Below are 14,780 nucleotides of genomic sequence, written 5' to 3'. Positions count from 1 at the left end.
GCTTTCTCAACAGTGTCTAGAGGACATAATCTAACAACAGCCTGTAAAGCATCATGTTTCCTTATATCCTGCTACAGTAATTCAATCATAAGCATATAAAATTAGATGAAAAATAAGGTAACTAGCCTTCTGGGACTGACTGATTGCAATAAATGTTGCCTCCTGACAGTAAGCATTACACTGTCCTCTTTCAAGAGAGGTTATCTTTTATTATAGCACACTCTTCTCATTTCATCCTGTGCCAGGCAGCCATACTGTTAAACATAGTCTGCAGGACAGCAAAAATATTTTAAGGCAATTATATTTTGCCTTTAAAGTACCACAAGAGTGAATAGAAAACTTCCAGCTCTTGACCTTTGGGATAAAACGAACAATGTCAGACCTTTCTTGGTTTTTAGTGTTCTTTTTTTTTTTTTTTAAAGATAGATATTTTCCTTTCCCCTGCCTTTCATTTAAGTATCACTGAGTATTTTATAAGCACTTATTACTTAATCAAATCTTACAAACCTTGCCATCATTCTAGAGAAGTTCATCTGAGCCACAGTTATGTCTGTGTCTCTAAACTCAGTGAGATTTGCAATAGAAAGTCACAAAGCAAGGGATGGTGGGGGTCAGTCTCTGCCAGTACAGAAATTATTTTTAAGCCATAAATGTTTGCCCATGCATTTGTCCTGTAGAGAGCTGAGAAAATAAAATTTTTTAAACTATTACAGGCCAGATCACAGTAAAATAGTTTATTCCCCTTCAAAGATACATATGAGTCTGACATAAAGTCACACACCAGTAACTGCTACAAACACACATTTCTGTAGGTAGTCACAGAGTGCACAGCAAGACCTGAGCTCTGGCTGCTTTTATACAATGTAGATGAAGAAGAAAGAACAAAACAGCAACAGCAACTGTCTGCCACTGTCTGGTCAACAGCATCAACTCCAACTGTGGCTTTTTCCGGGAAGCAGAGATGAGAACTCCCAGCAGAAACCCTTGGGTAGCAGGTGTTGTAAAACAAGCACTTGGCTGTGCTGGTGGGCTGCTGCTTTTCTGCCTGCTTGATAGGCAGGACTCCTTGATACATCCTCATTCAAGCAGCTTTCCCACCTATGTGTCATATGTGTATATGAATAAATAGAATTTCCTGCTAATAGAAAAATTACCAGAGTATGACTAATGATCAGTGATCTAATACTCTGAGAAAGTGAGGCGAAAGCTCTGGCTAAGCAGGCTGAGGAGCTGTGGAAAAGGAATTCTCCTATTAGCGGATCCCAGTGATTCTCCATCAAACCATAACACCTATTTACATGACTGAAGCATGATGGGATGACATTTTTATCCAGAAGTCTGCACTTCATCCAGAACAGATGTTTCCACTGACCTGACTCACATCTACTGTAGCAGAAACCAAAGGGAGTTGCCTCTGCTCTAAATGTACCCATAGCAGACATCTGGTTAGATGGGTCCTACACGAAAAGTGCTAAAATGAAATGCTGTTCCTGTAAACTGTTTGCCTGAAAGCAAAGAGGATTGAAAGATCTCTCACTCGGTTATGTAAATAAGGAATAACTCCACCAAATGCAATGTTTTGATATTTTTATAAAATCACTGAAAATAAAAATCCTACCAAGCTTTCTGTATTTTCCCAAATATACATATTTTTTGAAAGTATCTGAATGGAGACACTGACATTAGCTCCATATCTCAAGCTGTTCTGTATTTGTGTTATAAAGACATTACAGTTTGAGAATTTAGTCCTGAAAAATGAAAATTCAGACAAAGATATATTCAGCAGATGTAAACAGATTTAACTCTAATGACCTTATAATTGAGGTATTGTTTACAGCAGATGAGAATCTGGCCCACAGTTTATTATGCAAAATCATTATCTTGTGCACTGGATTAATGAACACACTAATACAATGCATCAATCTCTTCAGGTATCATTGCAAGTTTTTGTGAATGAGATATAATGTAATCATATCACCTCATAACTGTTGATAAGATCCTTTAGAAACCTTAATCTTGTTATGCACAAATGCTTCTAATTACAGTAAAACAATTATCTTGGTGCAAAGGAAATGGACACATTCTCTGGTAGCTGCTGACAGCTGTTCTTGAAATGAAAACAAGAGGAAAAATATGCAAGGTTTTTTTTTTTTAAAGGGACAAACTTCATACATATAATAATATTTACTACAGAACTGAGTGTTTATTGACCAGTGACACTTCTCTGGGTATGTCTGCCATAACTATGGATTCAGATTTACGGGTAGCCCATTAAGTTAATTAGTGCATTGAACTTTTAATGCTATTTTTCTGTACTCTGTTGTCAGATTTTTTTTAATACCTCTAAATGCCTCCAACATGCACTCTGTTCTTCTCTCTTAGGGGAAGAACATGTTTTTACAACTGCCCAAATCCAGACGTTTTGCTTGATACTATGTTAATCATTCTACTTCTCCACTGTATCTTAGTTATTTCCCATTTTGCCATCTCAGATATTCCTGTTTTATCCTTGGTGTTCACCAGTTACTGGCAGCAATGGATACTTGCCAGAGAAGGGGCAGTCCACTAGATCAGATTCCTAAGAGCCCCATCCAACCTGGCCTTGGATGAGGTATCCACAGCTTCTCTCTGTTCCAGTGCCTCACCACCCTTGCAGTAAGAATTCCTTCATAATATCCCACTTATACCTATTCTCTTCTCTCCTGAGCTGTTGAAAATAAGGCATTTCTTGTTGGCTCCCTGCTTTTCAAGTCCTGTTTCAGAGGACACACAGCCATCTGAGAAGCTTCAGTCACAGTACCAGATGACTGGGATGTGTGCATTGTGTGTGCAATTTAGGATAATTAAGTAGAATTAAATTACATAGGAATAAATGCTATGGAGTTTGCATTTAGTCCCAACAGAGCTGGAGGAAGCTGACTTTTATGGCTCATCTCCTGAAATGTCTTCTATCCTTAACCTATTGGATGTTCTCAGGCATTTTCAACACAGGAAATCTCTGTTGGACCTGTAGATTATGCCAAGTTAAAGTAAATTTATGATGAATGAGCAGTGAAGCACTAGATATTCTGTACTCACACATTTCTGCAGACAGCCTTTTCTTGGCAAACTGTCTTCTCATTGTAACTTACTTTGAATTCCCCTGTTTTTCCACAGTATTGGTTGATGTGTTTGGAACTCAGTTCCAGTCGCCCACAGTCAATCCCACCTTGCTGGCTTCTCTCTCATAAACTTTCTGATGTTTTGTGTCCTCTAGATTTCCTATTACTTTAACTTAAGGATTCTTGGAGTGTCTAGAGGAATGTACCTCTATCTTCAATAGTCACATATGCACAGAAAAGGGTTGCAAACACCTGCTTTGTAGTTGCAAATAAAAATACACAAAAGAAAGAAAAATATTAAGAGTAAAGCTTCAAAAGCAATGCGACCCAGATATTTATGGCCAGTCTTTCAAAGTTGCCCACAGGTACACAGGATGTCTAAAGATATCAGTGCTGGCTCTAAATCCTACCCTTGGGCACAGCAACTGCAATAACAGAAGCCAACATACCTTCACATGTCAGGAGGAAGTATTCCAGATTGCGGCTGAAGGATGCACTGAAGTAAGTGCAGTTTTCAATCAGATCACAGGACAGGCACCGCCTGTTGAAGTTTCCATTTGTGCTTGCACTGAAAAGGTTAATACAAGTCCATGAAGGTCACTGAGCAAATGGTGTCTGAAAGCAACACTACTTGAATCTTATGGTAGAACAAGAAAATGAATGTAATGTGTCCAACATTAGTAAGAGACAGAGCATTTCCATTTGGTTGAGTTTAAATAGCAGTAATGGCTTTTTTTTTTTTCTCCCGCCTGAATGAAGAATATATAAATGGATACTGATGTCATTTTGCAAGGTCAGGTGGTGTTGAAGGAAAGTATAGTTTTTAAAAGAAAATGATGGTTGCAATTGTACAAGAGGAAGTCATAATTTGGTGGATGAAGGCATGAAACAAAGGAGCAGTGTTTCTACACTTGTAACAGACAATAAAGAGCTGGAATTGCTTTTTTAAAGTTTCTTACTGGTTGCCTCACTGGTCTGATTTGCTTGCTTCTGCCTCATAGGCTAAATGCTTTTTTGCAGTTTAAATAGTAGCTCTTATAGCATCCAAGCAGAAAGGGAAGATTGCATTTAGGGATCTGTTGCTGAAGAAGGTAATGTGGCCTGTCCATATGCTCAGAAGTGCTTCTAAAAGTCTACTACAGGTTGAAGAATGAAATACTGATCATTAGCGAATATTAATAAATAACATTTTGCACCACTATAGCATTCTGAAACTTCAAGAATATTAACTTATAGATCTTTCCAGTATTACTGTAAAGCAGGTGAGTGTTTTTTCCTACCATTTCAAGAGATGGGGCTGAGCAACCTTTTTAGGGCCACAGAGACTGAAATGAGTAGATCTTGGGTTCTTGTTTAGGCTCAGATTGTGTCTCTGACTTAAATCCTAATTACATCTACTAAGTCAGAATCTTCATCAGACGTCAGCTACCAGTGCTCCAGTGGAGCTCTGTCAATGAACATATGCAAAGGCTGATGCTTTTGGGTTGGGACAAGAGACAAACTACAGCACAGGAAACCTGACTCCCCAAAGTGAGGCCAAGATCATTGTCATCAAAGTAAGGTTAAGGATGAGGTCAAGGACACTGAAATTTTGGGCATCTCTTTCTCTGTTGCCTATGTGGGGAGGTGAGGCTGATGAGGCACCAGGGTGAGACTCAGGCGAATCCGAGGAGGGGTGGGAAACACTTTGTCTCATGCCAGCAGCTCTTGAGCAGCTGTGCCTGGACTCAGTTTTTAAAGTGAGATTTTCTTCTCATTTCAACAGCCTTAAGATATATACATTTTTTTCTTTTCTTCAAGAAAATAAACACTGAGCTGAGCTACTCCCAAAAAACTGGGGAGTGCAGTGAAATGGGATAGAGGTCTCAAAAAGGGAAAAATGATTTAAATACAGGTAATTTAGTTCACTCAATTTTCCTTCCCACTGAGGAAAGAGAAAGGCACGATACCATGTGAGAGAAGGAAATTGTACTGACTGTTGTTTATCAAACGATGCCATCGCCAACTCTGCCCTTCATTGCAGATGTTGTGATGGCAGCAGAGTGACTGAGAAGAAAAATAGGACAAGTGGAATAATGATTCGAAAATGTTTGTTGAAAAGTTTGTGTTTCCTCCCCTTTGTAATCTGCTTCCACAATACTTCACAATAGCTACACTAGCAATAGCTTATTATAGAGTCGTCTTTTACTCATCAAACACCTAGGGAGGATACTGAACTCTCCTGGAACTGCAGAAAAAAGTTTGTAAATATAACACACTGTTAATTCTTTTCAGTTTTGTGAAGAGGTGAGCTGCTATCAAATTTCCATGAAAACGGCTATCTGAAAGTATAAGAACAGTTAATACCATTAGTTTATGTAATTCTGAATTCTTTCAAGGGTGGAAAGTTTCGTGACAGTCAATCTTAAGACCAATTTAAAATTGGCATTACTATGAGAAAATTGCTAAATGTAAAACATTTCCAAATGTCAAGAGCTTTTTTCACTATGGTTATGCTGTTTTGTCTATTCCAGTGACACACTGCAAGATCTTGCAATGCCACTAAAGACAAAAACTTAAGAAACTGCTTCTGTTGCAATTGCTTATGTAATGATTCATGTAAGACTGAAGAAATGGGAAATTCTGTATGTGAGGTTAGTAAGGCACATACCTGTATAAATGTCTCCTCCTTGGTAAATCTTCTGTGCTGTGGAAATAACTGTGGGGGAAAAATCAAAAAGGCAATTGTGTTTAGAAGTACATCATGCAACAACATCTTCATTCACATCACCATTTTCCTGATCTTGTAAAGGCAAGGAAAGTTTAAACTGAATTAGAAAAAACATAGAGAGGGACACATCACTGCAGAGGCTCAAGCAAGGATGTCGTAGAATGCACTGCAGTTAAAGCAAGCATGGAAAAGTTTGGGTCCTAAACTGGTCCTGTCAGTGAACCAAAAAGGATCAAGTGGATAAGTGAGAGACATCCACATTTTTACATTAAGATTTATGGCTCAGAATTTCCTTTAAACATTTTTTTTTGTTTGTTTGTTTAGAACCAGTTTTTACTCCTCTGACCACCTTTTATTCTTTGCACAGTTAAATAGCAAACCAGGGCCTGATGTGAAACCCACTGAAATGTCCTCTTAGAAAAGGAAGGCAGAGTATGAAGCAGAGGAACACATAATTGTCCTTTTTTTTGTGCTGAGACTGTGGTGAGCTCCTTTCTGGATGTTTATCCCAAAGCCCTCTTGTGCAGTGGCTTCTGAAGGCAATACAGAGATGCTGCTGGAGGTGGACAACCTCAGTCCAACACGTGGGGATGAACTGATCCCCCAGATGTCATTTCATGTGAATAAGGATGGACCACAGGAACAAATACAGCATCCATGGGGTGAATAATATCAGGAAGCATATTCATCCCTGCTGATCTGCTTCCAACGAGCTGCACCTGCCCAGGCATACACTTGGATTGCACAAACTGCACGTGTTGTTTTCTGCTTGGCTGGCCAGTTAAAATGTAAATAAGACTTTGGTGCCAGTTTGCTGCTTAGACCACTCCTGGAAGTGTTCAAAGTCAGGTGGGATGGGGGCTCTGAGCAATCTGGTCCAGTGGAAGGTGTTCCTGCCCATGGTAGGCAGGGAGTTGGAACTAAATGATTTTTAAGGTCCCTTCCAGCCCAAGTCATTCTGTGACTCTATGTTTCTATGATTCTGTATTGTACTGAGTTATTGGCAATTGAGAGCATTCAAAACCTTGAAGAAGCATTGTGCTTTTAATGATCACTCAAAGTTTATTATATTCCAGAGACTTTTTACTCAAGTTTCAGTGACATTAAGTAACTCAGAGGTGAGAACCTAACATCCATCTGAAACTTCGCCTGGAAAGGAATATATATGTTATTTGATTCCAGAAAGCCTTGCAAATATTTTATTATGTAATTTCCTGAAGTGTATTTGAAAAAGTGAATATTTACAGAAGTTATTTTACAAGCACAAAGGGCAGGTGTGAAGAACCGTGGGTTTTTTGTGGTTTGTTTGTTTTTTGTTTGGGGGTTTTGTTTGTTTGTTTTGTTTGCTTGGTTTTTTAATTCTACCTAAATACTTTTTTCTTCCCCCTAATGCATGGATATTTTTGCAGGTCAACAAAGGATTCTTTCTAAAACTGACTATCTAGGTGGTCAATGAAAATAGACTTCTTTCCTTCAGAGGCTAAATTTAGAAGTTGCAGCAGGAGAAATTACTGCTCTGCACAAATATATTTAATATTTGCAGAAAGAGAGGTTTGAACTGTACAGATAAAATCAAAGTAACACAAGATATATGTAATGGTGTGAGAGGTTAAGCCAAAAGGGAGACAGCTTCTCCTGCTTTCTTATCTCCGCCTCATGCTCATACATTTCAGATGTATACAGAGCATCGTTGTAACTGACCCCACAGCCCAGGGCTAAACAAGGGAAGACTGATTTGTCAGGCCAACGTTTACTTACATTTTATGCCTCTTTTCATCATATGCCAGTATCTTTGTCACATCCCAATCGCCAGATGTAATAGCCTGTAAGTTGTCGCTGCTACTGTTGGGCTGCCAGACAGAAAAGAATATTAGATTTCTTTACTCTTAAAAGAAGATACCCGAGCACAGCTCCTCTTCTGAAGAAGACAGCTCTTTTGACTCCATTGCTCATGAAAAATAAACCTTGCATCTGCAATTTCCACCACCCCACCTGCTATTTCTGTGAATCTGCAGGCATAGAAATAATGGGGAGTCAGAATCATCTTAACCATAACTCCACTGAAGTTAATTATATGAATTCAGCACAGAGCAGCTTCAAACCCCTTCCTCTAATCCAGCATGCCCACATGCTTCTAATTAATTTTTTATCGCAGGGCAGCGATTTACTTATTCATTTACAACTGAGGTGGTATTAAAAAAAACTAAACCAAACCAATGACAATATTTGCAAAGACACGGTTGACCTTTTACTTCTAAGTGTTTAATTTGTAAATTCATGTTATCTCATGCCCAATAAAGCATCATTGAAGTTTTTTTTTTCTTTTATGCACAAGACCTTTCTACATTTGCACCTCCCAGTCTTGCCGGTACAAGCACAGGTACTACTTTTCATTGCTGTCTGCCTCAGGTGGCAGTGAGTGAGTTACCTGTGATGATGACATGGCAATGTGGTAGAACTTTCCACGTCCTCCCTGGGGAATGGCTCGGACAAAGAAAAACTTCCGACCGTCCTTGGAAAAAATCGGCTCTTCGTTCTGTGTAGGCAGCAAATTTAAGGATTGTTTTACTGTTCATTTATTGTATTTAGAGTTGCTCAGCACTGCAAACCCTGGTGAAATTAATTCACAGTGAAATAGAAAGTGCTCCTTGACAGCAACCTGAGGCAAACAGAAAGCCCACTGAAAACTGAAGAAAGTTTTGAAGATTATTGCTTCTTGCTCTTGGGAAAGCAGACACTTTTCAGCTGTGGGAAGACGGAGACAGGCAACAAGGAGAGTTTCTTTGCTGTAAAGTCAATTCCCATTTGCAAAGCCAAAAGTACACATATACAGCTGACTGCTTGGGGCAGTTGGAATACAGCCTTTAGAGCTTGTTTGAACCTTGCTGGCACGAGTATGACAAACCCTGTTTACTCTGCTGGAAGAATGGATTTCTTCCTGTCCTGGAGGAAACACAACTAACAGCATCTAACTGCTGTCTTTTTCTCCTGTCTTACAAATGCTTATCTCACTGAATTATTTATGAAGGAGAGAATCTCTTGCAGAACTGTCTTTGACACAGAGCTCCCAGGTGAATGTGGTGATTGACTTTTAGTGGGTGACTAGAACTTTCAACCAGAGATAGAAAAGACTCAGCAGAAGGAATATCAAACACCACATACGGCAAGCAAGCATCTCCTGGAAGGATGTCTTCTTTTTGTAGAGGAACCCTGAGGCACATGAGAAGTCACTGCATGAGATGGTTGAACAGAAGGCTACAAGGGAAAGCAGAAGGATGGTTCATATGGTGTGACACAGGAGCACTGTACCAAGGGAACTGGCTACATGAAGCTTACTCTGAATCTCGAGTAGCTGGGACTAAATAAAGGGCCAAACCTCTGCCGAACCTCTCCCGTGATATCAGGCTTTTCTGTGGCTGGATGAGCCCTACCTTCCTTGGCCCAGCTTTGTGCACCCTTCTTCTTCCAGGGCAGTCAACAGGGAGACTGTTGCTCAGCCTCTTCTGGGTCCTCCTTTGGTTTAGTGTTAATCAAACACTGTGGCTTTCTGCTTGGCACGTGCCAAGATACCACAATGAACTGGCAAGAACTTCATTGTTCTGGGAGACCTATGGCTCATACAAATACCTACAGCCAAGGAATAAACATTTTTATTTCTCACAAGCTAGCACATTATTCTTGTTGTATGTGCCTTTGCTCCCAGTTCTTTACTGATTAATTCTTTTCCACTATTTATCAGATTTATCAATGCTATATTAGGTGTTCAAATTGTTCCTTTTTCCTTTCATTTTCCCCTGCTTAGGTTTTCAGTATATTTTAAAATATGCCCATTTACAGCGTCTTGCAGCTCTAGGAAATAATGGTTTCATTTGTTTCTGACATTGTTCTGGAACCTGAAACATGAAACTCTATATTATTTCCAAATGCCTTTCATAACATGAGAAAACTCATTGAATAATGACTGTGATAGCTCGGGCAAACCTTCTGCTCGACAGGTTTTCTTTTACTGAGGTAAGTAGCAATGATTTCACCCTCCATTTCTATATCTGTGCCTTCTGCATTATATATTCCAGCAATCCATCTCTGCCAGCAAGAGTAGGCATTGTGCAGATGAGTTTGAGGTTCATTCATAGTTACAGGGAAAGGAGCTTCATGGTACAGGTGACAGATGTGAGGTTTTAGCACTGGGCTGATGTTACAAGACGGGCTGTTTGCACATTCCTGTTACTGGAAAGACAACACATTAATACAATTGGAACTTTGTGACAGAGATGATGACAGATCCCAGGTGGTAAATGTGGGGACAGGCTGAAATTCTCTTGTAACAGGATTTTTTACTGTAGGGAGCTACACTGAGCACATTATTAAAATATTCTGCATGTGATATGAACTGTCTGAGCCTTTGGTCGACTATTATTGACTGAATCCCACAACACCAGAACAGAACAGCCCTCCTTGAAAATAATAGAGCAGTTTAATGCCAGTAAAAGAAAATACTTTTACTATGCAGCAGGTAGGGAATGTTTGGAAGTTTTTGCCACAGGAGGTTTATGGAAGCAGCTGGTATCAGAAGGTGCAAAAAAGGGATTGAGAAACACATGTTTCATTAATAGATCTTAAAGGGAATAGACATGGTTATAGTCTTAAATGTCTGTAATCTTTTTGTTGTAGATGATGATGAAATATGAGAGGACTGGACTGCAGAAAGCAGACAGGTCACACACTGTCCTTAAATACATCAACTGCTGTGCCTGCTGAGGACAGAATGACGGGACAGAGGCAGTGGTGAGACCCCATAGGACACTCCTGAAGTCCTTATGGCTCTTCTTGTACTTTTGCTCAGCCAGATCTCCACATTTAGACAAATGAATTCTGCCCAAATAGTCAAGGCCAGTTTCCAGAAAGCCTCTGCCTTGTGCAGATGAAGGACAAAGCTGTTTTCCTGTCAGCTGCGGGTAGAAGTAAATCAGTGCTGCGGATTCAGGTACAAGGAAAAAAGAGTTAAGTAACTCTTGTATGATTCCACAGCAGCTTAAAGTGAAGCTTAAATCTGACTAAGTAACCGTGACTAAGTGTCCCATTTGCCTTTCTGTGTGAACAGCCTGGCTCAGGAAGCAGAACTACCCAGAGCTGCTCATCTGCGATTGGAGATTGTCCCCTGGGTGGAGGAGGAAGGAGGTAGGTGGCTGTAGATGAGGACTACCCACTCAGAGCTGAAGGAACAATCACTAAACAAAGGATGACCCTGTGGCTGGAGAATGAATTCCTGGGACTAACCAACCTGCACTGCTATCAGGAAAAGAAAGAGGCAGCAACTCTATTTCCAGCAACCTGCTCACTGCTGTGTATAAAATGATGCCACCAGACTTCAGCTTTAGTGGAAAAGGTAAGGTAATGGGAGACTTCTGAAGGGAACTGTACTTCCTAGTGGGTTCAGTGCTTCAGAGTTACACAATAAAATAGTCAGAGTGTCTGCAAATGGTCAGGAGAAGAAACCCAGGAGTGCCTCAGAGGCTTATCCCAAGTTTGGCAGAATCAGGATGAGTGAGGGGACAATTCTAAATGCAATCTCAGCTTCTGTAGGTCTTAGAGAGGAGCACAAAGTCTTGGAGTGAAGAATAACAATTACACAAAAATAAATAAATTGGGAAATGTCCCAATAATTTAAGTGTCACAGGCCCATAGCTCTGATAAACAGATAGGTGTGACATGGATCCTATTAACCCTTTGTATATTGGTAAGTGCTTTGTTTAAATCCAACAACAAAAAAAACACCCAACATGTGCATTGACTCTGCTGGGATAATGAAGTCACCTCCTATTTTGGGCAGAGGGGGCACATCCATCTCCTGGCACACTCAGCCCCTGGGGCAATGCTGAGCTTCACCCTCCATCCCTGTCTCCATGCTCAGCTGTGGCTGGGTGCACCATACCTGGCCATCTCAGAATGGCACCTGCACCAAAATACAGGGTCATCAGCTGGAGAGGAGAGGAGCCTGTGCCTCTGGGTACCCATCCCCTCCACTGGATGAAATCAGGACTCTTCATTTAAGTACCAAAAAGACTTTTTTGTAGCCAGAAGCTGCTTTTTTTAGCTCTGGCAGATGACTTTGGGTATTTGAGTTATGGGACTCTGGGTCCTATTTCTGTTGTGTCCCTTGTCTATAGTCCAACATTAGGTCAGTTATGGGGTAATTCCATGGCAAAAGGGCTTTACAGGGTGAAAAAGTGGGTATGGTTCATAAGTTTCTCTGAACTCTGTTTTTATTTAAAAGACCTCATTTTGTACTCCCTATTAACTACATGTAAGAGTAATTACTGGGTTTTCATGCAAACAGGATTAAGGTAAGGCAGTAATAAAAGAAAGATGGTGTGAGGTGTTCAACATCTCAGCCTTTTGACAGAGCAAGTCTTTAGTTTCAGACTGAGGTCATCTGAAACACCAGTGAAACAGGGGACTGGAAAGTAAAATGCAACCCAAAGAAACTGTTATCAGGGGAGAGCAGCCAACCCACACAGAGAGTTTTGGAGGTTATAAGTCTCTAAACAATTTTATGGTAATCTCCTGATCCTGCCAACGTCAATGTCAAAGCCTTTAAAGGGGGAGTTGCAATTGCACCCTGGTTTATAATTAAATTTTTTTTTCGGGCCACATTAAAAATTAAATAAATAAACTAATTAAAATGCCAGTAAAGTTTATCTTCAGCAGGTGCTCAGAAATTGTGTTATTTCTCCCTTGCTGACTCATTGTCTTTACATGACCATCACTGGTACTACTGGAAAATGGCTTCTTCACAAAAATTGAAACAAAATTGTTTACAGCTGTAATTACTGTCTCAAAGAATTTGTATATTTAAGCAAAATTAAATGTCTGGCTTTTATGCTCAAAAGTGCACAAGCAAGTATATTAATAAAAGAAGTAAAAACTTCCAGAGTCCCCAGACAGTTTTAGTGAACATGTGCCACCTCATCTGACAAAGAGTGACAGATACTTTCTAGCAAATCCTGTGTAAATATTGTATACTTCTCATCATGTTTTAAGTAGTTTATCCTATTTTTCAGCTACACAGACAGTGACTGCAGTATTGCTCTTCCCCTGTGCTGGGGAGAGGCTCTCCAAAGATTTTGGACTTGCGTAAAATGTATTCATGAACTTAAGCCCACAAGGAAATGAGATAATTTACTATGACCTTCCACAGACTATTAAATGACATTGAGTTGCCAAACCACTACAACAAAAGTCAAGTTCATGAGTTGTACACCCTATTTCAGAACTCCCAGTATTTCAGACAGCTGAAAAAAAGTCAACCCCGTCATCCTTGGAGACTCCCTCATGTCCCTGGTATAAACTCCTTGTCTCCTGCTCCCAGCTGACTGTGAACTTTGTCCCTATCCCAGGAAGACCAGATGCACTTAAATTTCCAAGAAAAAGGTAAAGCCTGTGTATGCCTTTCAAACCATGCATATGGAGCACTTTTAAGGGTTTTTTTAAAGAAAAAGGCAAGCAATTAGACTCCTTGGTCCCAGTGATTTAAAACTTCTCAGAAGGAGGTCTGGTCAAAGGAGCACACAGAGAAAGCTGGACAACCAGGCAGTGGGTGCCTTCTTCAGGGTGAGCTGAATCCTGCCCAGGGTCCACTGACTGTGTGGCCCCACTGCTCACCACACTGGGTGTTTCCAGAGGGGATTTGGCACCTGGCTGATTTGCATATATACTAAAATGTCACAACCAAGGAGTCTTCATCCCCAGCTGAGTCACGTTCCTGAGCTCCTTCAGTAGCTGCCTGATGTGCAATTATCTCCTTCTTGAAGAGGTGAGTGGACTCACACTAGCATTTAACATTTTCACATCATTCTCATAATCAGACACGCCATGAAAATAGCTTTCCAGTTATCTAGATTAATGTGTCATAAAATAAAGGGTAAATATAGAAAATACAATTATCCTAGTGATCATATTCAGCCAAAACTAGAATTTAAAGTGATTTTGTTGTCAGAAACACAGGGGAAAGAGCTCTATAATTCTTCAGACTCTTACAAAAGCTTTTGAAGGGTGCTATCAAATGTCTCCAAAGTCCATAGAAAATGTTATCTTAGTTTAGTACTGAGATGTCTGACTCATTTTGCTGTAATGAACAACCTTCTCTAACATCAAACTAAGTGTATGCTCTCAATATAAGTATATGCTCTTTGGAGATATAGTAAAACAAAATATATCTCACTGGAGCAGGCCCATTAGAGACTGACAGATCGTTTACTTCAGATATTGAGGATGAAGTATCATCTTTTAATGCCTGTCCATGTAGTAGGTAAGTAACTAAAGAACTACAGCAGTGTAAAAACACAAGTTCTGCTATACAGTATTAATTCTATAAAACACAAGTTCTACTATACTGCAGTAAATAGCAGTGAAAGGATTACAACTATCCTTCCACTTATAAAATAAATGAATACTGTGAAGTCCTTTTTCTTTTTTAATATATAATATCTGGGCAACTTATCTCAACTTGGCTCGTCTTTCAAGCTTTTGTTTCCTACTCAAGCCAACACAGTTCTTATGAATGTAAACAACACTTCAGCAGTTTTTACTCTATAGCTGTGCACACCAGAAAAAGATTATTTGAAATGCTTGGAGCACAAACTCTATTTCCACTGTACAATCAATTTTTATCTGAATCACACACAGCCCATTGCTGCAGGACAGCCACTGGAACAGAGGAGAGCATTGCTCTTGCTATGAACTGATGTTGTGTAATTTCTACATGTTCTTGGCTCCTCTGAACAAGCTGTGACAAAAACGTGAAATGCTTTAAATCTGGACTTGGAAAAATATACAGTAGAAGATCTTTATCAGACATGCTGCTCCCTGTCTGGCATTCACACAATGCTTGAAAAACAGTTCAGTGTTGTGGCTGAATTGGTATCACAGCTTCTCTCTCAAGAACAGCTTAATCAAACCTGAGGTCACTT

The 14,780-nt window shown here is 39.9% G+C and overlaps 1 protein-coding gene across 5 annotated transcripts in view; it reads right to left on the bottom strand.

Annotated features, from left to right (window-relative positions):
• Nucleotides 1-14,780, bottom strand: part of DPP6 (dipeptidyl peptidase like 6) — a 547,876-nt gene that overhangs the window by 32,853 nt on the left and 500,243 nt on the right. For all 5 annotated transcript variants that reach the window (XM_017826535.1, XM_017826536.1, XM_017826533.1 and 2 more), the window contains exons 13-16: nucleotides 8,240-8,347; nucleotides 7,570-7,661; nucleotides 5,752-5,799; nucleotides 3,551-3,669 (exon numbers count right to left, since the gene is read on the bottom strand). In XM_017826535.1, the coding sequence (XP_017682024.1) occupies nucleotides 3,551-3,669; nucleotides 5,752-5,799; nucleotides 7,570-7,661; nucleotides 8,240-8,347 (367 nt within the window). The remainder of the gene's footprint in view (nucleotides 1-3,550; nucleotides 3,670-5,751; nucleotides 5,800-7,569; nucleotides 7,662-8,239; nucleotides 8,348-14,780) is intronic.

This window comes from Lepidothrix coronata, unplaced genomic scaffold (assembly GCF_001604755.1).
Source record: "Lepidothrix coronata isolate B3197 unplaced genomic scaffold, Lepidothrix_coronata-1.0 Scaffold128, whole genome shotgun sequence".
In the NCBI taxonomy this organism is placed as follows: Eukaryota; Metazoa; Chordata; class Aves; order Passeriformes; family Pipridae; genus Lepidothrix; species Lepidothrix coronata.
Note: the sequence above shows the minus strand (reverse complement) of the source record. Positions and strands in the feature narration are given on the sequence as shown.